This window comes from Nelumbo lutea, chromosome 1 (genome assembly GCF_056320005.1).
Source record: "Nelumbo lutea isolate HS-2025 chromosome 1, American lotus-T2T, whole genome shotgun sequence".
Taxonomy (NCBI): Eukaryota; Viridiplantae; Streptophyta; class Magnoliopsida; order Proteales; family Nelumbonaceae; genus Nelumbo; species Nelumbo lutea.
In genome coordinates this window covers 6,441,987-6,465,922 of record NC_142684.1, presented here as the reverse complement: position 1 = coordinate 6,465,922, position 23,936 = coordinate 6,441,987, and the positions used below count along the sequence as shown (strand labels likewise).

The 23,936-nt window shown below is 38.1% G+C and overlaps 1 protein-coding gene across 1 annotated transcript; it reads right to left on the bottom strand.

The window, feature by feature from the left end:
- Window positions 1–1,022: 1,022 nt before the first annotated feature.
- On the bottom strand, window positions 1,023–23,590 carry LOC148873341 (FKBP-like peptidyl-prolyl cis-trans isomerase family protein). Its single transcript, XM_088966716.1, has 7 exons — window positions 23,352–23,590; window positions 22,228–22,508; window positions 18,278–18,361; window positions 2,520–2,569; window positions 2,323–2,371; window positions 1,902–1,976; window positions 1,023–1,350 (listed from the first exon to the last, which is right to left on the bottom strand). The coding sequence occupies exons 1-7, from the start codon at window positions 23,380–23,382 to the stop codon at window positions 1,231–1,233; spliced, it is 690 nt and encodes a 229-aa protein (XP_088822842.1). The 5' UTR covers window positions 23,383–23,590; the 3' UTR covers window positions 1,023–1,230.
- Window positions 23,591–23,936: the final 346 nt, after the last annotated feature.

The following is a 23,936-nucleotide window of genomic DNA, read 5'->3' as shown; positions in this document are numbered from 1 at the left end:
GTGTTAAGAAATAATTTCATTATTCATATGCTATTTCTGTTAACAAAAATACGTTTTCAAAGAACAATTTGCCAAACGCATTTGTTACTTTTGAAGAGCAAGAAATAAAATTCTTGTTTTGGAACAGGAATTTCTAAAAGAATAAGAACATGTGGAAACATTGCCAAACATGGCCCTACTTGTTACCATCCCTAATCTTCTATACTTTGTTGGACTTATTACCTGATTGATTCATCTCTTTCAATTTATCCATTAGGTCTGGGATAACTTCTCAACCTGTACTATACTTTAAGAATAGGGACCCACCAAAGTCGGGTCACTTTATAAAAGTATAAAAATAGAAGTATAAAACACCCAAACCAAACAACATATTATGCTTTTTGTTTTTAAAAAGTCTATTCAAACAATGCCTAAAGCTTCAAAAAAGATGCCTCTTGGGCATAGAAAGGAATCATTCATTATAAAGAAATAATAAAACAAGGTATGTGTATCGGAAGGTTAGACCAAAAATCCAAACCCTTACCCAGCTATATAAAATTTCGGGTTGGGTCAGTCGGGATCGGGTTGGGCCCGCCCAAGTTGCACCCAGCTGTGGCATAACAAGCTTATCTTGAGAAAGTAATGGTCGAAGGTTGCACATCTTCTCCACAGGCATTCATTTTTGCATGACAACAGATGCATAACATTAAAGATGCACTTAGCCCCTCGTTACGTGCAAGCTCATGCATAATATCTTGGGGAAGACAACCCTTCTAGCATTGCTCCTCATTCTCTGATTTTAATAGCGCCAGTGTGAACTTGCCTTTCACTGCCGGCTCCAAGCTTAGATAAGGGAGGGTTACTACGAATTGGCAGCCAACACTAAACTTTTGCCAAACTTTCATGATCATGGAAATCAAACTAGTTGGGATAAGGCTTGGATTGATGATGATGAATTTCTGCTTTTCTTTATGAAAATCAAACTAGTTCTGGTTATTTAATGAACCATTGAATTTTCACAAATAACAAATTGCAGAGGAGAGTTTAAAATGTCAATGCTTATGAGATCATGTCAAGCCTTTGACCTTCAAAATCACAGTTATGAAATTCACAAATGGGCATATACAACAAATGAAGAAAAGAATAATGTGAGGACCCGAAACACTTGCAACATAAGTTTCTCTGCTACTTCCTGTAATGAAAGAAGTGAAGTGGTGGAGTAGGATAACAAAATATGTACATAGAATATTCTTACTCTTCATCCACTTCAAGACCTGGTATGTATTCCAAACTCACGTCAAAAATAACAGGACTATTTGGAGCCACTCTTGGCCTTCCAGGCGCTGAATTGAGACCCTTAGGAAATGCCAGCTGTTAAGAAATGAAACAGGAGCATTACACACTGAAAATTAGGTTTTGACCAACTGGGTAAACCGAAAGATTAATTAATTGGTTAATTAAATAATATAATGAACAGTGATGGAAATACAGAGGATAATAAATTGGTGAATGGTGAAGAGGTTGGTTAGCATCCATTCGGTGACTATTGTTACCTAGTCCCTTTTCATGCTTTTACAAAACCATTTAGATGTTCCCCAGAATAGTTCATCCCTGTTACCCCCCCTCCACCCCCAATTATTGGCTAGAGAATGAGCAAGCTATTTACTAGTCAAGAGAGGTGGAATTATTAACAGAGACCCCCCACCTCGTCCTACCAAAATAAAAAATAAAATAAAAAAAGGAAAGAAAGAAATGAAAACAGAGACAAAAATGTTAATGAATCTTACTTTTTAAATTTAGAATTTATGGTTTGGTAGCCATTTTAAGGACCAATTTCTTTAGCTTACTGATTTACTGTTGTAGTTGTAGGAAAGATGGCATGAAGGCAGAAATAAAGGAAAACTATCAATTAAAGAACTTACAGATCCAGGAATGTAGAGTCGACGTTTCCCACCAATTTTCATGCTCAAAATCCCCTCATCAAGTCCCTTAATCACCTATTTTAGTAGCAAAAAATAATAATCAATAAAAACATACAGAAGCAGAACAGTGAATCAAATAAATTTCTGCATTATGGTAAGGCTAGAAATTCCAAGTTTCACTGACTGAAAGGATGCCTCTAACCATAGAAGCTTGGACTCAATAAAATTGGAGTTGAACTAAGAATTCAAAGTGCAGCCAGACCATCAGTTCACACAATTTCACATTTAGGTCAGCTGATCAAAATTCTAAAATGAAAGTTCTCCATTATCTAGGCTAATCAACTGTAACATATGGTAATCAACTTAGGATGAGTGTAGTTTTTAAGTTTTGAATTGACTGGGAGGTACTTCTATAGCTTACCTGGCCAGATCCAACACGGAAAATATAAGGTTGACCTTTCTCCAAGGAACTGGAATCAAAGATGGGAAGAATAGAATAAGAACTCGATTCCCCATGCTACAGTATTAAAATAAACTCAGAATAAGAAAAAAACAACCAATTCCATTTCTAAACACCAAAATAAATTAAATTATCTGCAAATTGGTGATGAAAATTACCTATCAAATATTTGTCCAGATGATACCATGGCAACATAATTTGCAGCAACCTGTAATTATGACAGATGGTCGGCATGCAAACCACTCAGATTAGTTACATATCCAATTTAAAAAAAATGGAGATAAATAGAAAAAAGAAAGTTCCAAAATTGTTGTGACCAACACTAACTTGGTGTACCAAAGGCTGGTTTTTACTTAAGAACTCTTGTCTTGAGCCAAACCAATCTTTTACATTCCACTTTCTTTAATTAGGTAACTTTATTTTTTATTCAAAATATTATAGGTGCTAGGAACTTTATTGTAATTTGATTTTGTTTCTTCTGCTGGTGTCCCTTATTTACTGTACTTTTATCGACTTAGTATGCATGTTTAGGAAATGCCATGTTTAAGTTAGATCATAGTCATAGATTTTTTAAGAAATTAAATTAGAATATTAGATATGCTGCTAGAAGCATGGAACTGATTAAATCATCTACCATTCATTGGATTTATACATTGAAGATATTTGGAGCAGCAATAACAGTTGATGCAATGAGTGGGGTTTGTTACTGTTAGAGTCGGCTGTAGAAGGGTAGTATAGACATTTTATATTAATTTATATGTTAATTGTTTAGCTGATGTGGCTCTCACTTAAGTGAGGGCACAATAGTTATTCTTGTTTATTTTAGAAAAGTATAAATAAAGAATCGCCGACCAGAGAAGACAAGTTTTCTCTCTAGTTCGACTGAAACTATTCTTCCTCTCCTCCTCCTTCTTCTCCTTCTTCTTCTCCTTCTTATCTGAAATCATACGGACACCTTATCTGAATTTTATCATGGTATCGGAGCCACGATAATCAATTCAGATCAGTCGCCTTATTTTTTCTCTATTCTGAGCATTCTCTTCTAGGGTTTTGCGGAATTCTCACTGATAACTAGGAGTTTCCCAGAAAGAAAAAAAAGGAGTGGTCGTTTTCTCCTTCTGGGGGTTTTCATGCCTCCAATGAGTGCTGTTGTTGTGGTATTGTGTGGTTGGTAGAAAACCCTCTACTCAGTAGTTCGAAGAGGGCTGGTTTTGTGATGATGACAGATTCTGTACCCTCTATTTGGCAGGTACATGATCTTTGAATCAAATTGTGTTATGTAGCAGATTTTTGTTTTTTTTATATGTTGCAGAACTGAATCTTATTCGTGAGATGTATTGTGAGGGTTTATAGTGCTGACAGTGGACAGCAGCAGTGGTGTTGTTGCTAACAGTGGTGAAGAGTTGTGAGTGTTGTTGCTGAAACCTATGATACTAGTAACCCTAGTAGTATTCAGTTGTTGGTGTGTAGTGTGGTGATTAATTAGTGCAGTAGAGTGACAACCTAGTGGTAGAATTTCTCCCTTTTTCCTTGTGCAGTCATGGGAGACAGCAGTGAATAAAAATGGAGTGTGATGGTCCCTTCTGATTATTTGAATGTGCAGATGACCTCTATAAAACTGAATGGTGAGAATTATGTGCCTTGGGCTAAGTCTGTTGAAGTTTTTCTAAAAGCCAAAAAGAAAGTGAAGCATGTGAGGGAAGATAAACCCCCAATTGATTCTCCGGGATATGATGAGTAGGAGCAAGAGGATGCTCAAATTATGACATGGCTATGGAACAGCATGGAATCCAAAATCAGTGTGAACTTCATGTTTTTAGATACAGCCAAGTAGGTCTGGGATCATGCAAGGAAGCTTTATTCTGGACAAGATAACACTACTAGGGTTTACCAACTGTACCAAGAGTATTTCAATTTGCAACAGGGGAATCAGAGTCTTGAGGACTATTATGAAAGTATGAGAAATCTGTGAAATGAGTTGAATGTGTATCACCCTCTTACACCTGATGTCAAAATTCAGCAACAACAGAGAGAGTAGTTGGATGTGACCAGATTTTTAGTAGGGCTGAAGTCTGAATATGAACCAGTAAGGGCATAGATACTAGGTGGATCTGCTCTTCCCTCTCTTGAGGAAGTGTTTGCTCACCTTTGGAGGATCTCAGTTGGACCCACAAAGAATTTCACTATATCGAATAGGTCTGCATTTGCAGTTACGAGAGGGAGAGGTCGTGGTAGTAGAGGAGGTCAACCTGGCCGTGATAGTGGTGGTGGACCCATGTATGGTCATGGTGGTGGTGGAATGTATAGTTGTGGTGGTGGTCGTGTTGGAGGTCGAGACTCGGGGGGACCGGTGGTAGAGGACGTGGTAATACTCAGAGGAAGTGTACACATTGTGGTATGGAGGGACATACTATCAACTTCTGCTATGATCTACATGGCCCACCTTCAACCTAGGCAAATCATGCAGCCATAAATGGTGGTAGTTCGAGACAAGAATCTTAGCATACTGATCAGATACCCTCTACATCTACAGATGCCTCCAAAAAGGAGATTGTGAGTGTTCCCAGAGATAGAGTATGAGCGGTTCATTCAAGGTACATCTCAGCAGAACACGGCTACCCTTGCACACTCAAGTACGACTTGTCTGGCGTCCACATCTTCCCATTAGATTATAGATTTTGGAGCTTCCGATCATATGATTGGGACTCCAGGTGTGTTTTCATCAATTTCTTCGTCCTCCACATCACAATCTGTTACTCTTGCCAATGGCTCTACATCTGCCATATGTGGTGTTGGTAATGTTGACACAGACTCATTATCCCTATCATCAATTTTATATGTTCCTCCCTTTAACCTGATGTCTGTTAGTAAATTGTCTAAGTCTCTTAATTGCTCTATAACCTTTTATCCTTCCTCTTGTGTGTTTTGGGATCTCAAGACGGGGATGAAGATTGGTGGAGGACATGAAGCTAGTGAACTGTATTATCTTGATGGAGGTAGTTTGACAACAGCCCTTCAGACATCCCTTTCTCCTCATCAGTGGCACTACAGACTTGGTCATCCATCTCTTCAAGCTCTCCAGTTACTTGTTTTGTCGTTGAGTCATCTTTCTACTTTGAATTGTGAGTCGTGTCAGTTTGGGAAACATCATTGTGTTCCCTTTCATCCTAGAGTTGATAGTTGTACATTGAGTCCTTTTTCTTTAGTCCATTCGAACATTTGGGGTCCAAACAGAATAGTGTCTTATAATGGTTACAAGTACTTTGTAATTTTTGTTGATGGTTATTCAAGGATGACATGCCTTTACCTTATGAAAGAAAGGAGTGAACTATTTTCTATTTCCCAAAAATCTTATGTTGAGATTCGCAATCAATTTGGTGTACACATTAAAATTCTCCGTTTCCGATAATGGCCGCGAGTACTTTTACACACCATTTCAAGAATATTTGGAACAACACGGCATTATCCATCAAACCTCGTGTACCTACACCCTTCAACAAAATGGTGGCTGGGAGAAAGAACCATCACCTTTTGGAAACTGCTCGGTCCCTCTTACATCATATGAATGTTCCCAAACCCTATTGGAGTGATGTTGTACTTACATCTTGCTTCCTTATTAACTGCATGTCCATGTCTATCCTTGAAGGTCAGTCCCCATTCTCTGTTTTGTTTTCCACGTTGTCTCCTTTTCCCCTTACTCCCAGAGTTTTTGGATGTGTTTGTTTTGTTCATGATCTTGGGCTTGGAATGGACAAGTTAGATGCTAGATCCACTAAATGTATCTTCCTTGGCTATTCCAGGACTCAAAAAAGGTATAAGTGTTATAATCCTAGTTCTCAGTGTTCTTTTGTGTGTCCTTATGTTACATTCTTTGAGTTTGTTCCTTTCTTCTCCGTGTCAGATGTTTCTTCTCTTCCGTTGCTATCACCTCCTCTTCCAGTTCCAGTTGAGGACCCTATTCCTCTTGTTCCAGTTGTGACCAAGTTATTGCCTCCAGTGCAGCTACCTACGGAATGACCACCTATCTGACAAGTGTATACACATCGTCAAGCACCGGTTCCTCCTCTAGCTTCGTCACCATCGACAGATCCGACAGTTGTTACCACCCCAGCCCCACCCCCATTTCTGACCTTGATCTCCCTATTGCTTTGCGGAAAGGTAAATGCAATTGCACTCTTCACCCCATTTCCAATTATGTTTTTGTATTTCACCTTTCGGCTTCCCATCGCCAGTTTGTTTCTATGTTATCCTCTGTCTCTGCTCCCAAGGATGTCTAGGAAGCTCTCACTTCTCCAGGGTGGCGCCAAGCAATGGAAGAAGAACTCTTGACCCTGACCCGTATTCATACATGGGACCTCACCACTCTTCTGCCTGGTAAGCATATTGTGGGTTGTAAGTGGGTGTACACAGTTAAATACTTACCCGATGGGAGTGTTGAATGGTTGAAAGCTCGGTTAGTTGCCAAAAGTTATTCACAACTATTTGGTATCGACTACACAAACACCTTCTCTCCAGTTGCCAAAATTGGGTCAGTTCGTGTTCTGATTTCTCTTGTTGCTATGTTTGATTGGCCCTTGTTTCATCTTGACATCAAGAATGTTTTTTTACATGGTGATCTGCTTGAGGAAGTGTACATGGAGCAACCACCAAGGTTTGTTGCTCAGGGGGAGGGTGACAAGGTATGTAGATTTAAGAAGGCTATTTATGGACTTAAACAATCTCCCCGTGCATGGTTTGGGAGATTTAGTGAAGTGGTGAAGAAGTTTGGAATGAAACAGTATCAAGTTGACCATTCTGTATTCAGCTATGAATTCAATGCTGGGAAGATCCTATTGGTGGTATATGTAGATGATATTGTTATCACAGGCAATGACAGACCAGGGATTGACAGGTTGAAGACTTACTTGCATGATCACTTCCAGGCAAAGGATCTTGGCAAATTAAGATACTTCTTAGGGATAGAGGTAGCGAGGTCCAAGAATGGTATTAATCTGTGCTAGAGGAAATATGTTCTTGATCTACTAGAAGAAACAGGGTTGTTGGGTGCTAGACCAGCTAAAACACCAATGGAACCGAATGTTGAGTAGTGATGCAGGTGAGGAGTTTGAGGATCCGGGAAGGTACAGAAGGTTGGTGGGTAAGCTTAATTACCTAACCATCACTCAACCTGGTATCTCATTTGCGGTCAATGTAGTGAGTCAGTTTATGTAGAATCCTCGAATTCCACATTGGGAGGCAGTCCTAAGGATTGTGCGGTATTTGAAGGGAGCTCTAGGTCGTAGTTTGTTATACAAGAGTGGAGGAAGTCTTGAGATAGAGGGATACATAGATGCTGATTGGGCCAGTCCCATATTTGATAGAAGGTCCACTATAGAGTATTGCATTTTTCTTGGTGGGAACTTAGTGACATGGAAAAGTAAGAAGCAGACAGTGGTAGCAAGAAACAATGCAGAGGTTGAATATAGGGCCATGGCACACACAACATGTGAACTAGTGTGGTTGAAGCATCTCCTAGAGGAGATGGGATATTCGATTGACACTCCTATGAAGCTATATTGTGATAATCAAGCTGCAGTTCATATCTCCTCTAATTCAGTGTTCCATGAAAGGACGAAGCATATAGAAATTGATTGCCACTTTGTACGTGAGAAGGTGCTTAATGGAGTGATAAGTACTATATGTGAACACAGGAAATCAATGGGCAGATCTGTTTACCAAAGGGTTGAATCAGGGAAGAGTGGACTACATATGTAACAAGCTGGGACTAAATGACATATAGTCACTGGCTTGAAGGGGAGTGCTAGAGTCGGCTGTAGAAGGGTAGTATAGACACTTTATATTAAGTTATATGTTAATTGTTTAGCTGATGTGGCTCTCACTTAAGTGAGGGCACAATAGTAGTTCTTGTTTATTTTAGAAAAGTATAAATAAAGAGTGGCCGACTAGAGAAGACAAGTTTTCTCTCTAGTTCGACCGAAACTATTCTTCCTCTCCTCCGTCTTCTTCTCCTTCTTCTCCTTCTTCTCCTTCTTCTTATCTGAAATCATACGAACACCTTATCTGAATTTTATCAGTTACAATATCCTCCAAATAAACCTGAGCAAGAGAAGTAAACCACTAAACCTACAATTGGAAAAACTTAACTTTGATGGATGTTCCATGGGGAACCCTGTTCCCTCAGGGATTGGAGGTATGGAACAAAAAAGTCAAAAGAATAATTGTCCCACAATTTTCTGTGGCTGTGAAGTCAGGGAACTCGGTGATAGCAAAGATCCTTTTCTCACCATTATGAGAACCAATTGCTTATCTCTAGGGATTTGAAGAAGTCACTTTGGATGGAAGTCACCCAGATTGCCACTGATTGGATCTTGAGAACTCGGGAAATCTACCAACTTGATAGTTAACAACCTTGATTTTTTTCCAAGGGTAGGTGCAGTTAGAAGAGATTTATATTGGGGTTGAATACCAAGCTTAGTTGATTAGACTTTTGGATCTTTAAAACATTGTTGTAGACTTGTAGTATGTGTACTGTTAGACACAGGGAAAGAGTGATCATTAACATTTCTATGTTCAACCTAAGAAAATAATAGTGGGTGTCACCACACCCAGTAGAGTTCTCTTGCTTCCATCTTCTATTTTTCCCTCTCTTCTCTCTTCTTATGGCAGAAAACATGGTATAAGATCATTATCTTCCATAATGTTATTGGACTGTGGCAAATAACATGGTTAGAAAAACTAAAACTAAATCTCATCTTTTGGACAAAACAAATCAGAGTTATTTTTATTTATTTTCTTGGGATGTTCCTTGGAGAATCTGAGCATAGTGATAGAGGTATAAAGACTTGTAGAAGATTTCCTTGGTAGCTATCTCAGATTGTGAGGTGAGTATTCTAGTACTCTAGCAGCTGCACTGATCAAAGGTATCTCAGGGAAGAAGAGGTAGTGACCATGGACCCATATGTCTCCTCGGTCACAGAGATCACTTACATATCTGATAAGCTTCTCTACTTTTGATTTTTGTGTGACTAGAGCAATATAATTTTTTTGGTCTGTCTGGACCAACTACAGCCATTAGCAGGCTAGGGTGACCTTTGTTCGATGTGTACAGATGTGTGGGCATCTGTTTGTTTAACAGACAGCAGTATAATCATGTTCTGTGTGAAAAAATAGTATGTTATAGTGATCTGTGTGGACTGATATAGTTGCTGTTTTGTGTTTGTGCTGGTTCTTGGATTAAATCCAGAGGTAGTTTATGGTTTGTTCCGGTGGCTGTAAAATGGCAAAGATGGTCCAGCTATGTCAGGTCTATTCCACAGTCTTATAACTAGCAATGGCATGGAAAATGTAAATTTTTTAATCTATATTACTCCTCTTGATAGTTTAAATTACTTGGATTAGTCTAATGCTGTAAAATTGTTTATTGGAAGGGGAAAATTCGGGTACTTGACTGGAAAGACTGCTTAACCCAAAGATGGTGATTCATGAAAAATGGGAGCAAGAAAATATATAACAATATCATTGCTGTTATTATCTATGCAGCTCTCATTAAGAAAAAAAAAAATTGTGTGGACAAAGAGTAGTCGATCAAGACTATGATCAGTCTTGAATTCGAAAGTCAAGGAAAAGATTTCAAAAGAAGAAAAGAGGAAGAAAAGAAGAAGAAGAGAGGGAGAAAAGAAGAAGCACACGAAGGGTTTTAGAAGAGAGAGAGGGTCAATCTTAATGATCTGCCGACCCACTCTTAATATTTATATATGTTGACTAATTGTAAAAGGGCAGAATTGCCCTTATTGCTTACATGGCAAATAAACTAATAATAAAGCTGAAATAACAAGCTGTAACAACAAACTGAAATAACTACCAACTAACACTGACATAACTAACAAAAAATATATGCTATGCTGCCATACGAACACAGTGGGGACCACAGCAGTGGGGTCCACATCAGTGTTCTCTACACTCCCCCTCAAGTTGGGAGTAGATATTTGTCATTCCCAACTTGCATAGGTCAGCCTCTAAATTCTTCCTTAGAACAGCCTTGGTGAGAAGATCTTCGAACTGCATGCTGGAGGTGATATACGGGAGACACACTTCTTGAGACGAAACCGTTTCTCTAACCAAATGTTGATCGACTTCGATATGCTTAGTTCTATCATGTTGTACCAGATTATGAGCTATATTAATAGCAGCCTGATTATCACAATACAACATTAAGGGCTTCTCATAATCAATACCCAATTCTTCAAATAATGACTTCAGCCACACCATTAGCCATAGATCTATATTCAGCTTCAGCACTAGAACAAGAAACAACACTTTGTTTCTTACTCCTCCAGGAGACAAGGTTACCTCCTACAAAGGCACAATATCCAGAGGAAGACCTTCTGTCATCAGTACTCCCAGCCCAATCAGCATCTATATAGACCTCTATCTTCATGTGATCATTATTCTTGAATAATATACCTCTACCTGGGCATCTCTTCAAGTATGCTAATATTCTCTCAACTGCAAGGAGGTGAGTAGTTCTAGGAGAGTGCATATATTGACTGACAACGCTGACTGCATAAGTGATGTCCGGTCGCATGAGACAAAGATAGAGGAATTTTCCAACCAACCATTGGAACATAGCTTTGTCTTCAAGAGGCTCTCCACCCTATGCACTGATCCTGTGATTCTGTTCAATAAGTGTATTTGCAGGCTTAACACTCAACTTTCCAGTTTCTGCAAATAGATCTAGAACATACTTCATTTGAGAAATAAAGATCTCGTGTTTAGATCTAGCAACCTCAATACCCAAGAAGTATTGTAGCTCTCCCAAATCTTTCACCTCAAACTCTTGATGAAGGAGTTGTTTAAGAGACTCAATCTCACTGTTATCATTCCCTGTCACCACAATATCATCCAGATATATAGCAAGCAAGGTCAATGAAGAGTCCACTCTTTTAATGAACAATGTATGGTCTGACTGGGCCTATACATAGCCAAATTTTTCAAGGGCTTGTTTGAATCTATCAAACCAAGCTCTGGGGGACTGCTTTAGTCCATAAAAGGCTTTATTCAGCTGACAAACTTTCTTACCTGTCTTTATATCATAAAATCCAGGAGGTAACTACATGTAGACTTCTTCCTGTAAGTCTCCATTGAGGAGGGCATTTTTAACATCCATCTGGAACAAGGGCCAAGAATAATTGGCTGCAAGGGATAGCAGAACTCGAATAGTGGTCATCTTTGCCACTGGAGCAAAAGTCTCCAAGTAGTCTATACCATAAGTTTGAGTAAATCCCTTTGCAACTAATCGGGCCTTATACCTTTCAATGGAACCATCAGCATTATGTTTCACAGTAAATACCTATCTACATCCAACCAGTTTCTTTCCTTTGGGCCGGTCAACTAGCTCCCAGGTATTATTCCTTAGAAGGGCATCCATTTCAACCTTCATTGCATCTTTCCACTCAGGAGCTGACAAGGCTTCCTGCACTGTTCTGGGAATAGGAATATCAGCAATGGATGTGAGAAAGGACCTGTAAGAGGGAGGCAGGCGATCATAGGACAGAAACTGGGAAATGCAGTGAATTGTGGATGTGATGCAACGTCATTTTCCTTTACGGACTGCAATAGGGAGGTCAAGGTCATCCAAAGAAGGTAAAGTAGCAACAGTGGAAGGTATCCCAGGGGAACCTGGATCTGATAAAGGGACTGTGGTACCTGGATCTGGATCCGCAGAAGGAACTGGGGCTGGCTTGGACTGCTGATGACCGAAATCAACCTACCTCCACCGCCTGTGATGGACTCTCAAATCTTGACACCTCTGACAACTCTCCCCATTACATCCCTCATCATTCAATGGAATAGGTAAATGAACTTCTGATGATTTAACCCCACTCTCACTACTCTCCCCCTAAGGAGAAACCCTAGGGTAATAGGGGACCTCCTCAAAGAAAGTAACATCCATCGAGACAAATCTCCTCCCGGAAGTAGGTTCATAGCAGCAATAACCCTTTTGAGTGTGTGCATAACCGAGAAAAATGCATTTGGAGGCCTTAGGGTCAAATTTGGAATGATGAGGTCCAAGAATCTAAACAAAGCAGGTGCAACCAAAAGTTTTAAGGGGAACAGTAAATAATTCTTCATCTGGGTATAGAAGGGTAAACGGAGGCTTCATGTCAAGAACTCGTGAAGGAACCCGATTAATGAGATACACTGTTGTGAGAATAGCATCGCCCTAGAAACGGATGGGCACATTGGAGGTAAACATAATGCTTCTAGCCACCTCCAAAATGTGCCTATTCTTCCTCTCGGTAGCCCCATTCTGCTGTGGTGTATAAGGACAAGTGCTCTGGTGAATAATCCCATGATCAAGCAGATAAGAGGCCAGTGGCTTGGTAAAGTATTCTTTCGCATTATCAGATTAGAGGATTTTGATTTTGACCCTGAACTGGGTTAAAATCATCTGATGAAAGGTCTGGGTCAGAGCAGGAACCTCATCCCGAGAACGCATGAGGTAAACCCAAGAAAAACGGGTATAGTCATCAACAAACAACAAGAAATATCAGTACCCCCCCATAGAAGGTATATGATACAGGCCCCAAACATCGGTGTGCACAACATCAAAAGAATTACTACTTTTTTTATTACTCAAGGAATAAGATGTTCTACAATGCTTTGCAAGCTCACAACTTTCACATCTCAAATTTGGCATCTGAACTGACTCAAACAAATTAGGAAACATACTCTTCAAAGACCGAAATGATAAATGACCTAACCGATTATGCCAAATCATAACCGGACTAACAGACTGAGAGCCAAAAGACTTCTTATCGTCATGATCTTTCCAATGAGAACTCTCTCCAAGCAGATAGATCCCATTCGTCTCACGGCCAGTCCCAATCACCTTCCTTGTCTCCAAGTCCTGAAAAATACATCGGTCAGGGAAGAAGGTTACTGAACAATTATGATGTTTTGTAATACTACTGACTGAAAGCAAATTAGTATCAAGCTTAGGAACATGCAAAACTGAAGATAAGGAAATGGTATTAGACAACTTGATGTTTCCCTTGCCAGAAATGGGAACAAGGGAATCATCAGCAATGGACACTTTATCTCTACCAGAAGATAAGTGATAGGTAGTGAACAATGATGGCAAGCTAGTCATATGGTCAAATGCACCTGAGTCTATTACCCAACAATGTTCAGTGTTACCTGGAGCTGAAGCATGGTAAGCTGAGGCCCGAGTACTTGAATGAGCAAAGGCTGATGTGGAAGGAGCTGATGATGACTGAGATGATTGAGCTGAATTCCCAACTTCTTTTTCCAACTGTGTTAGGGCAGCCCGAACAGCAGCTAAGGTGTTTAGAGGCGTGCCTTTTGTGCCCGATGAGGATGCAGAATCGGTATTAACAGCCATATGGGCATTACCCCTTTTGTTCCTCAGTTTTGCTAGGACTAGATGAGGGTGCAGCTTCCAATATGTGTCTTTAGTATGCTTAGGTTTCTTGCAATGTTCACACACTAGATCCCGCTTATCTTCCTTCTTTATATCCCTTTCTGTATCACCCCCAGACTTAGGTTTAACTGCTGCCAAGGCTGGTGGGAAGGGTTGATGCTGCATCATAACCTTTCTCCTAGTCTCTTCACTATGCACCAATGAGTAGGCTTGAGATAAGGTCACATTGTCCCTTGTTAGTAGTTGTTGTCTCACAATATCATAGTCAGGATTCAAACCAGCCAGGAATTCAAAAACCCTATTAGTTTCAACTTGCTTTCTATGAGTCTACGCATCCTTTTGACTTTCCCACTCAAGTGTTTCTAGGTGGTCAATTTCATGCCACAAAGATTTCAAAGTAAAGTAAATGGAGAATGGTTTCTCTCCTTGCTTAAGATTATTAACCTCACACTTCAATTCATAGGCCCTAACAACATTAAGGGGTTGGGAGTAGGTCTTTTTCATGACATCCTAGATTTCCTTGGCTGTTTTTGCCCACAAATAGTTTCGGCTGATATGTGGCTGCATAGAGTTGCACAACCATGTCATAACCAAATAGTTCTCCTGAACCCATTTGGTATACATTTGGTCATCCTTAGATGGTTCTTTCACATCTCCCAAAGGTAGCTAAGTTTTCCTCTACCCCTAATAGCCATCATGGCCGATTGGGCCCATTCTAAGTAGTTGGATCCATCAAACTTCACAGTTGTAATCTGAAATGCATTCTCAGACATGTTACCATAATTGCTAGTCCCAAAAGCACCTCCCCCCTGATTCTTGAACTCCATTCTTGGTTAAGAATTAACAATAAAAAACTTTTGAAGCTACTGTAATAGAAAACAACACCTAAACAACTGATAACAGCCGGCCTAGGTCTTCCACAAACAAGGGAAAAACATAATCCTGTATGAACCCAGTTCAGATCTGATCTGAAGCCAACGACAGTTCTGAAATTTAGGGTTTTCTCTCAAAACCCTAAAGAGAAAAAAAGATTTTCTAGCCGCACCTCTCGAAATAGACCAAGACGGTTCTTTCAAGGTTATTCACAAGAAAAAACTTACTTTATGAAAGAAAATCTCTGGCTACCACCTTCTGTTTGATGCAGAACCCTAATCTTGGGGATCTGAAGCCTTTTCTAATTCTTCCTGACTACTGAAACTCTCCCAACCTTCTACAATCTTCTTAGTAGTAGCCGCACACTACAAGTAGCCTCCAAGAATCAGTCGATCCTCCTTCTTAGTCTTCCAGCCCTAGGCAACTCTCATGTGGTTGGCTGGATCAGACTCGCATGAGAGACCCTAATCCTTGCTCTGATACCAAGTAGTTGATCAAGACTACGATCATTCTTGAATTCGGAAGCCAAGGAAAATATTTCAAAAGAAGAAAAGATGAAGAAAAGAAGAAGAGAGGGAGAAAAGAGAGAGAGAGGGTCAATCTTAATGATCTGCCAACCCACTCTTAATATTTATATATGTTGGCTAATTGTAAAAGGGCTGAATTGTCCTTATTGCTTACATGGCAAATAAACTAATAATAAAGCTGAAATAACAAGCTGTAACAACAAACTGAAATAACTACCAACTAACACTGACAAAACTAACAAAAAATATATGCTATGCTGCCATACAAACACAGTGGGGACCACAGCAGTGGGGTCCACATCAGTGTTCTCTACACAAAGAAACACGGAACTAAGCTAAGGATACTTATGCAAAGCAAGGACATGATGCACATTTTTACCAATAGCAAGTGGAACCCTCATCTTGTTAAGGAGACAAGCCTTTCTATCCATTTTTCTACTCTCACATCAATGTGGAAGGAGCTTGACAACTATCAAACTATTGAGTGGTAGTGTGAGAAAGATACAAGGGCCTAAATCAACTTAGTATAGAGAAACTTGCACCCAGGTAGCACAGATTTCAACTAAGAAAGTGATCTAAAACAACTTTTAGTTGTTCTATAGTTAAGGAAAACCCATAGATGACCTATAAAGACACTGAAATAAGGACCCTAACCTTTCAACAACACCAAATCTCCATTATCTATCCTACTAAAACTAGCTTATAACAAAAACACACCAGAAATTATTAAAACAATAAACTACGTTACCTGGATAATACAACAAGATACAATTGTATACTGCATCTAATACAAAATTTACAATGAAAATTGAAGTATCTGACACGATGCGACACCCTTGTACAGGTATCCAGGTAACATAGATGGTAAATTGCAATTTTACTAATAAATAGTAATTATAGGAATTATTATAAATAATATGAAAATGACTACAAATAGTAAATTTAATTTTTATTACGAATATGATTTTTTAAGAAAAGTGATATTTAACCTAAATCCTAAGATACTACAAAATAATAAATTAAAAAACCAATATTCAAATAACCCAAAAATTAAGAAATTGCCACTAGTTGAATAATATGAAGAATCTTGATTTCTTATAGGGATTTTTCTGCTTTCATGCTTGCATCAGTTATTCTTTTCTTTAAACATAGTCATCAAAGAATGGAGGCATACGTTGATGCAAGTTAGACTATCTCAATTGATGATAGGAGGTCTACCATTGGGGAGGTCTACCATTGGTTATTACACAATTGTGAGTGGAAGCTTGGTGATATGGAGGAGCAAAAAACAGGCAGTTGTGGTCAGATCAAAAGCTGATGCAAATTACCATGACACATGGTGTAGTTGAAGTTTTGTGGATAAGGAATTTGTTCAATGAATTAAGCTTTCTTAAAACTAACTTTATGTCATTCTATCACAACAACAAGGCCGCAATAAATATTAGCTCACAACCTATCTCAGCATGACAAAACCAAGCACATTGAGGTATAAACATTTTATTTGAGAGGTGGCAATTGGTGAAATGTGCCCTTATCTAAACTCTAAGGAGCAACTAGCTGATGTATTTGCTAAGAGTGCAATGACCTAGCATCACAGCGAACTTCGTAACAAGTTGAGAGGAATGTTGTAATATGTGAACTGCATATGGGGACAGAATGGTCTTTTTACATTTTATGCTTACCCTAATAAAATAATAGAATGGATGCCGTGCACCACCACTAGAGTTCTCTCAATTCCATCTTCTACTATTATCTTTTCTATCTTCTCTCTTTCTTATGGAAAATAACAAATATGTTATATAGGAGGCCCATTCTTAGGCTAGGGCTACCTTTGGTACCTTTTGGACACTGCAGAGTTTGTACTTGCCCTGTGTAATCTATACTGTTGCTGATAGGAAAAAGGATATGATTATCTCAAAGAAATCTATGCAATTTGAGAACCATGGCCTAGTCTAACATAATAGTACTTTGCAAGGCATTTGCATATTTGGACCAGCACATTTGCATCTTCACACTCCTAGCCAGTATTAAATGCAGGGCAGGTGGCTAAACATGCTCTCTCAGGATACAAAAATGTCCAAGTTCTAGTGCCCTGAATTCAAAAGGTGGAAGAGCATGGCACTACCAGGATATATTCAATTCAGCTGATTTTTCTCATAATGTTCAATTTCCATATGCTTGGATAGCATAAAAATCTTCTTGAAAGAGTGAAGGTCACATTCCAGCAGAAATACCTGACAATTTTTGAAATTGAACTCTGTAATTAAAAAGAAAAAAAGAAAAACTTTTACCTTGATCTCTTGCTTTCTAGTGCCTAATTTTTTATGCTATTTACCAACTTTTTAGTAATAAAAAAACTGGGATAGTGAGTCAACCATTTTAAGTAACAAATAAACTCCTTGACTCCTCTCTGCTTTTCATGGGAAAAAAGGACACTCATCCAACTTTGGATAAAGAGGTTTTTGAACAGGATTTTAAATTTGATGGAGCTTTTAAGATACAGCTATAAAAATTTTTGCTGGTACTTTTGGTGGATGTAAAACATATATAATCAATGCTCAACCCAATCACACAAATATAGCCATCCCATACTGTAGGTTATCAGGAAGAACTGGTAATTGGTCCCACAGGAAAGAAAAAACATGGATGCTGATTGTTGGGAAGCATAATTGTATCTTCAAGTCAATTCATAAGTCAAAGATTATTTTATTCTTTTTAGAAAGGTAATCATAACTAAAGATAATTCATATGTGGAGATCATTTTAACAAAAATTCCACCCCTCTTACTCTGCAATTTATATGATTGATTTTATATACCAAATTCTTTTCTATCAAGCTTTGAATGCACTGCATTCAGATTATAAATTTCCAAATAAAATCAATGAACTAGATATACTAGCGTAGAAAACATAAAGGAGTTCATGATTAAAGGACAGGATACCCAAGAAACATTATCCATCCCATGGTTTAATATGGAACAAATATTTGCATGAATAAAGACTAATGACATTGGCACGCAATCCAAAATTCCAGACAGAAAGATAGTTGAATGTAAGAGATTCAACCTAGATACCTGAAAACCAATAGGTGGACTAGGACCTTCCCCAACTTTAATGTCCTTGTACTGCAAGCCTGATTCTGTGGTTACCATAGATACCTTCATAAAACACATAAGGATTCATACACTTAGCTCCTACGGTTGTTAATGACGTTGACTAGTATAAAAGCCAGTGCACGGATTTTATAAATAAAGGCTTCAAAAGAAATGTATTCTTCTTTATCTTCTTTTTCATAGTGTTACCTGTGCTTAGATATGAATGCCATATTGCCATGTCGAAATAATGGAATCAAGGATATGAATCTTGATTTCTTAAGATCCAGGACATGGGGATGGTTACTGGTATTCCATTTTATATGTTAATACCATGTGCTTCTATGTTTGGATATTTTTCAAGGAAAACATTAATTCTAAATGCTTACATACTTCCAAATATAACTAAAGTTCTAGCATGCCATTTTTTTCTATAGCATGGCTTAAAAAATATACTATCCAGTAATCCACATATTTTGTAAGTGTTCAAGCTATATTAAGTGCATTCAAGAAGTGTGTAAGTAGGGTAGTTAGGCTACGTAGGAGTGGTTTCCTTGAAGGACAAAGGAAGACCGGGTGCAGATTTAGGGTTTGAAGATTAGGGTAAATGGAAGTGAAAAGGGAGCAAGGTAGGAAGATCGGATGATTCCAATAATGCCATCGTCATGGGATGGACTCCCATTTACAAGGAGGGATCCCGAGATCCCGAAAGGATGGCACTGAAAGAATTTGATTCCCATTAGGAAAGGAAATATTAGATCCACTATCCGTTATTAAGAGACACTGCTAGGGTTTCTCCATGTGTCTTATGAGATCTTCTTAACCTACTTACTTCCTTTCGTGACCTACTTAACCGACGTGGCATGGGTGACCTCATCATCCAACAGGAGTCTTTTTACTAAACCTACATGGTGCATTATCACGCATGTGATCCTGAAGTTGCATGTGTAACCAATACTTAACTCCGGTTCATAGTAACCAGCAGTTCTATAGTGGTCTCGGGTTCATCGCAGAACCGCGCACATTCAAAGTTTATCACAGAACCGCGTAATTCTAGACTTCATCACAGGTAACCGATGAGTTATGGGCTCATCGCAAGCGCCCATGTGGTACCAGTTTAGTGTCTTCTGTAATTTGATGGTCTGCGTGAGCACTATGTACCTACAAAGTGTTCATGCAATATCATATCATGTCCAATAAAAGTGCACTAAGCATGTGAGGCATACTTGGGCATATGATATGGATCAACTAGAGGGAATAACTGCTTGTGATCAAGTAACAGGAGTATCAGGGCTGGGAAAGTGGAAGGAATCAGAAAATCAAAGAAAAATCAAGAAACAGGGTTTATAGAGGGTATTTGACTATTGCTATTGGGGTCCCCATGGTAATCAATTAGGGGCGATCTATTTTCTGTATATATTTGTATTTATTGGGGCCATTTGGTTATGCCTCTCAATACCTTTTCCTTGGTGATATGATAATTTTCCTCTATTTTCTGCATGTATTTGTTTTTATTGTTTCTGAATTCCAGTTTCTATTCTTTCAGTTCAATATGCCTAGACTGAAAGACTTATTCTAATCAGTCAATTCTAGTTTTTTTATCTTAAATTAAATCTTCATTTGCTATTTTCTTCAACAACTTTAACCTATCATAGATGTCATTGCTTGGTGCACTGGTAAAAATATCAGGCTGACAAGTGTGAGAACACAGATTTGAAACTCAAAAGATACACTTTGTGCAAAACATGCCAAGATTAGGCTCATATCCAGTTCCACCCTTCCCAAGACCCTGGCTGGGTGGGACCAATATTGGGCAATGGCCCTTATTTTAACCAACACTAGATTTCTCTAAGATATACCTTGAAATTCCAATATCTGAAATCCAAACTACTGCTAATTTCTTTTCTATTTTTGGAGCTCTTCCTACTCCTTTACAACCCAAAAAACAGAAATTAAGTTACTTTGATTCTAAGATAACTTTAAAAATAATATTAATAAAAATAAACAGGAGACTTTGTATACCTATTTTTGACAAAATTGAAATGAAAAATTATGACCTTCTTTAAAACAATACATAAACCAAATAAATTACCTAAAGGAGAGAAAAATGGAAAGACATATTGGCCTCTAGGTTGTAGCTGCAAGATGAAAACAATCCAACCCTACTTAAAAATCAATTTTATACCACACAGATATTAGGTATGCTGCATCCTTGGAGAAAGCTAGTCTAGTGTTGCCACCATTAGAGCACCATAAATTAGTCATGGGAAGTTTAAAAGAATGCTTCTTTGACTTTCTCGGGTCTATTGTTGAACTTCCAGTTGCACCTGTCAGTTCCAATCGGCATGGGTTGAATATCTGGTGCATGCACAAGGGAATGCTTCCCTTCACAAGTCCCCCATGAGAGATCCCAAGCACAAAAAGACAAGAAATTCATGGAAGAGAAGTTTGCAATAAATTGTTATTGCATTCTACTTGTTGGTCAGTAAAATTTTACATGTTCCAAGAAAAACCAATAAATAAAATGGTTATTACCATCATCCTATTGGGTTCATCTTTATCCTAGCAGATCTCCTTGAGATGCATAAAATAGTAGTCCCAACTTCTGACAGATGTACACCATAATCAGCATAAGCCTGGTAGAATTGTCTTACAGTGTACTGAATTGTTATTTCAGATCCACCCGTGTTTTTGAAGAACTAATCTTAAGACCTAAAAAAAATTCATCTACTAATATTGAACAAAATTACTTCACATTGGCCGAAAAGAACTGTTTGACACTTCTAGTTATAATCAATGATCAAAAAACTCCACTGTAATTCCAAATCAATGGGAATTAGATCATATTTGCTCCAGTTTTGTAGTTTGAGGGAAACTTTCCCTTTATTAATACTAATACAATCTTCACACTTGTTGGCAGATTACTCATTTGATGACTTAAGGAGAAACTGGGCAGCAGAGGCTTCTACAGTCTCCACAAAGAACAAATCACAAGCTAAATGGGAATCCCCACTGGATGGAGTGGTAAAACTGAATTTTGATGGTAGCTGCCAAGGTAACCCAGGGCCATCTGGAATAGGAGGGATTCTGAGAGACAAAGATAGCAACGTGTTGTCTCTATTTTCAGGACCAGTGGGTGTTGGTGATTCTGTAAGGGCAGAGATACTAGCAGCGGTACAAGGTATACAGATGGCCAGTCAACTTGGAGTGAACAATTTGATAGTAGAAGGGGATTCCAAGGTAGTAGTGGGCTGGTTGACAAGTCCAGAGACAGCTTGTTGGGGCTACAGGGATCTGTTAAAGAAAGTTAAATGGCTGACAAGGAATATGTCAGTCAGGTTTCAGTGGATCAGCAGATCAGCAAATGCAATAGCTGATTCTTTGGCCAAGCAAGGGGTGTCAAGGGGAGATCTGTTTTGGGCCACTTTGTAACTATGTTTCAGGCTTGTGTTTGTTTAGTGTTTATGACTCAGTCCTAGGGGGTGGTAATACCTCGTGCCTCTTCCTAGGCTGAATGTACTACTATTTTTTGAATTAATAAAACTACTCTTATTTATCAAAAAAAAAATACTAATACAATCTCATTTATCAAAAAAAAATTATTAATTTGGCACAATTAAAAACTAGAGTCTTGTTAAGTCATAACTTAGGGCTTAGGAGATGTTAGAATACTCGATCTAGTTCTTTAGAAGTTGAGTTTTATACAGATGACGAAACTGAAAACTGAGATTACTTGGACTCCACCCTCATAGAGTCTGAGTTGAATTCTGAGTTTCCTAGCAACATGTGAAGCCCCTAATTCATAAGCCTTCTAAAAAGTGAATACTCCATTTAAGAAGACATCTATTGAATCCTGATTTGTGAAGATATAATAAAGCTGCCTATAATGGAAGAGACAATACAGATATAAGGATTACGAAATCTCACCATACATTTTCAAGCTCCTTCTCACAAGCATCATCACATAGTCTTGGCTTTTGTTCTGGGGGCAACCCTGCAGCCTTGGCATCCAGTGAGGACAGGAGTCCAGAGATTCCAAAAGCAAACCCAAGAATGTCCCTACGTTTAATTGGAGAGGAATAATTTCCATATTCTCTTGAGCCTTGAGTCTTCTCTCTATCCTTCAAAGTTGTACATAGAACTCTCAGACATTTACCTCTATGTGGGACTATAGTTTGATAGTTGGTAAATGGTCTTTTAGCAGAAACACAACCTAAAACATCAAAAATTGAAAATTTAACAACAATGTAATAATGTATATACAAAATTCAACATTTCAATCAGTAAAGTGATAAGCCTGTACAGAAGTGCCTGAAGAACTTGCTTCAGACTCATAAACCAGTCTCATTTCTAACTCAAGTTGGAATGTCAACCATCAATTTATTATGTATACGTGTATATCCAAAATCATAGCTTTGGAACTATAGAAGAAGAAAATTAAGGCCAACAAAATAACTATAAACTAATTTTCAAAAACAACCCACATAATTCCGAGAAAATAAAGTATTATGAAACAAATTAGTGGTAAAAATAGAAAACCATTGATATGGCATGATAGAGTCACATTTCCAGAAAGAAGAAAATAAAATAAAAAAGTAAAGATAAATAATAAGGAACACTCTTATTCAGAAGAAAACAAAGACGCGAAAAATGAATACCACTCCAGATATATCCATTAAGAAGACAAGTTGCATACAAAATTACAAAGAGAATGCCAACAAAAGAAGTAAAACCCAGATAAACAAATTCGTATTTTACACCAAAAAAAAAAACGGAAGTTTCCAACTAAAGCTTGTATTGAGAACAAATCCGAAATACAACTAAAAATAACAACGACTGAAATTTTCCAACCGGCGTTAAACGATCATAGAAACTTATAATTCTAAAGAAAATAATAATCATTGAAAGAAAACAAAAGTAAACACCACCGATTCAGACGAAGAATTCAAACTAGAATACAATAATTCGATATATAGTATTTGCAGAAACTCAATCATGTTATCATATACTCATAGCACAGTTCCAATGCATTTGCTTATAGTTGGAGGGGCATTACCTAATGGAAGAAGGAGGGAAGAAGAAGCCATTTTTTTGAATTCGGAAGAAAGAGAGCTCTGCGGTTAAAGCGGATAATGAATGTACAACTTTCTTGGTTGGGTGAGAGGCTGAGAGCCTGAGAGGTGCTAAAGAGCTAGCTGATAAGGACCATCGGTAACGTACCCGAAACACCGAAAAAACGATCCGAGATCGATTCGATTACCTCGGAGTTCGGACTCGGATAAGTTAATCGAATTCAGATGATCTATCACTCGATACGATTAAAATGCGAGTCCGATTAACTAATGGGGCCATGATGCACGGGAAGTACAGATACAAATATCTAGTTGCATGTTGTATGTATTTGTTATATATTTGTATTTATACTCATTCTAAACTGAATTTAAGGTTGCGTTTGGTTGTAATGTAAATAAATTTGTATCGATACAAAATTATGACAATGCAAATGATTTGAGTGTAAATTTTGATCTATTTTTGTTTTAAATTTTATCTTATTTTATTTAATTGCAATACAAATGAGATAAATTAAAATATGAAGTGGAATAAAGTAAAAAATCAAAAAAAAAAAAATTAAACATGAATT

What these genes read in the sequence shown, in the direction of transcription:
- LOC148873341 (XM_088966716.1), bottom strand. Translation starts at nt 23,382, where the DNA reads ATGGCTTCTTCTTCCCTCCTTCTTCCATTAG. An exon ending in GTGAGAAGGAGCTTGAAAAT is followed by an intron (nt 18,362 to 22,227) that starts GTATGGTGAGAT and finishes TGTTTTATGAAG; the next exon opens with GTATCTATGGTAACCACAGA. An exon ending in GACTCTACATTCCTGGATCT is followed by an intron (nt 1,351 to 1,901) that starts GTAAGTTCTTTA and finishes ATTTCTTAACAG; the next exon opens with CTGGCATTTCCTAAGGGTCT.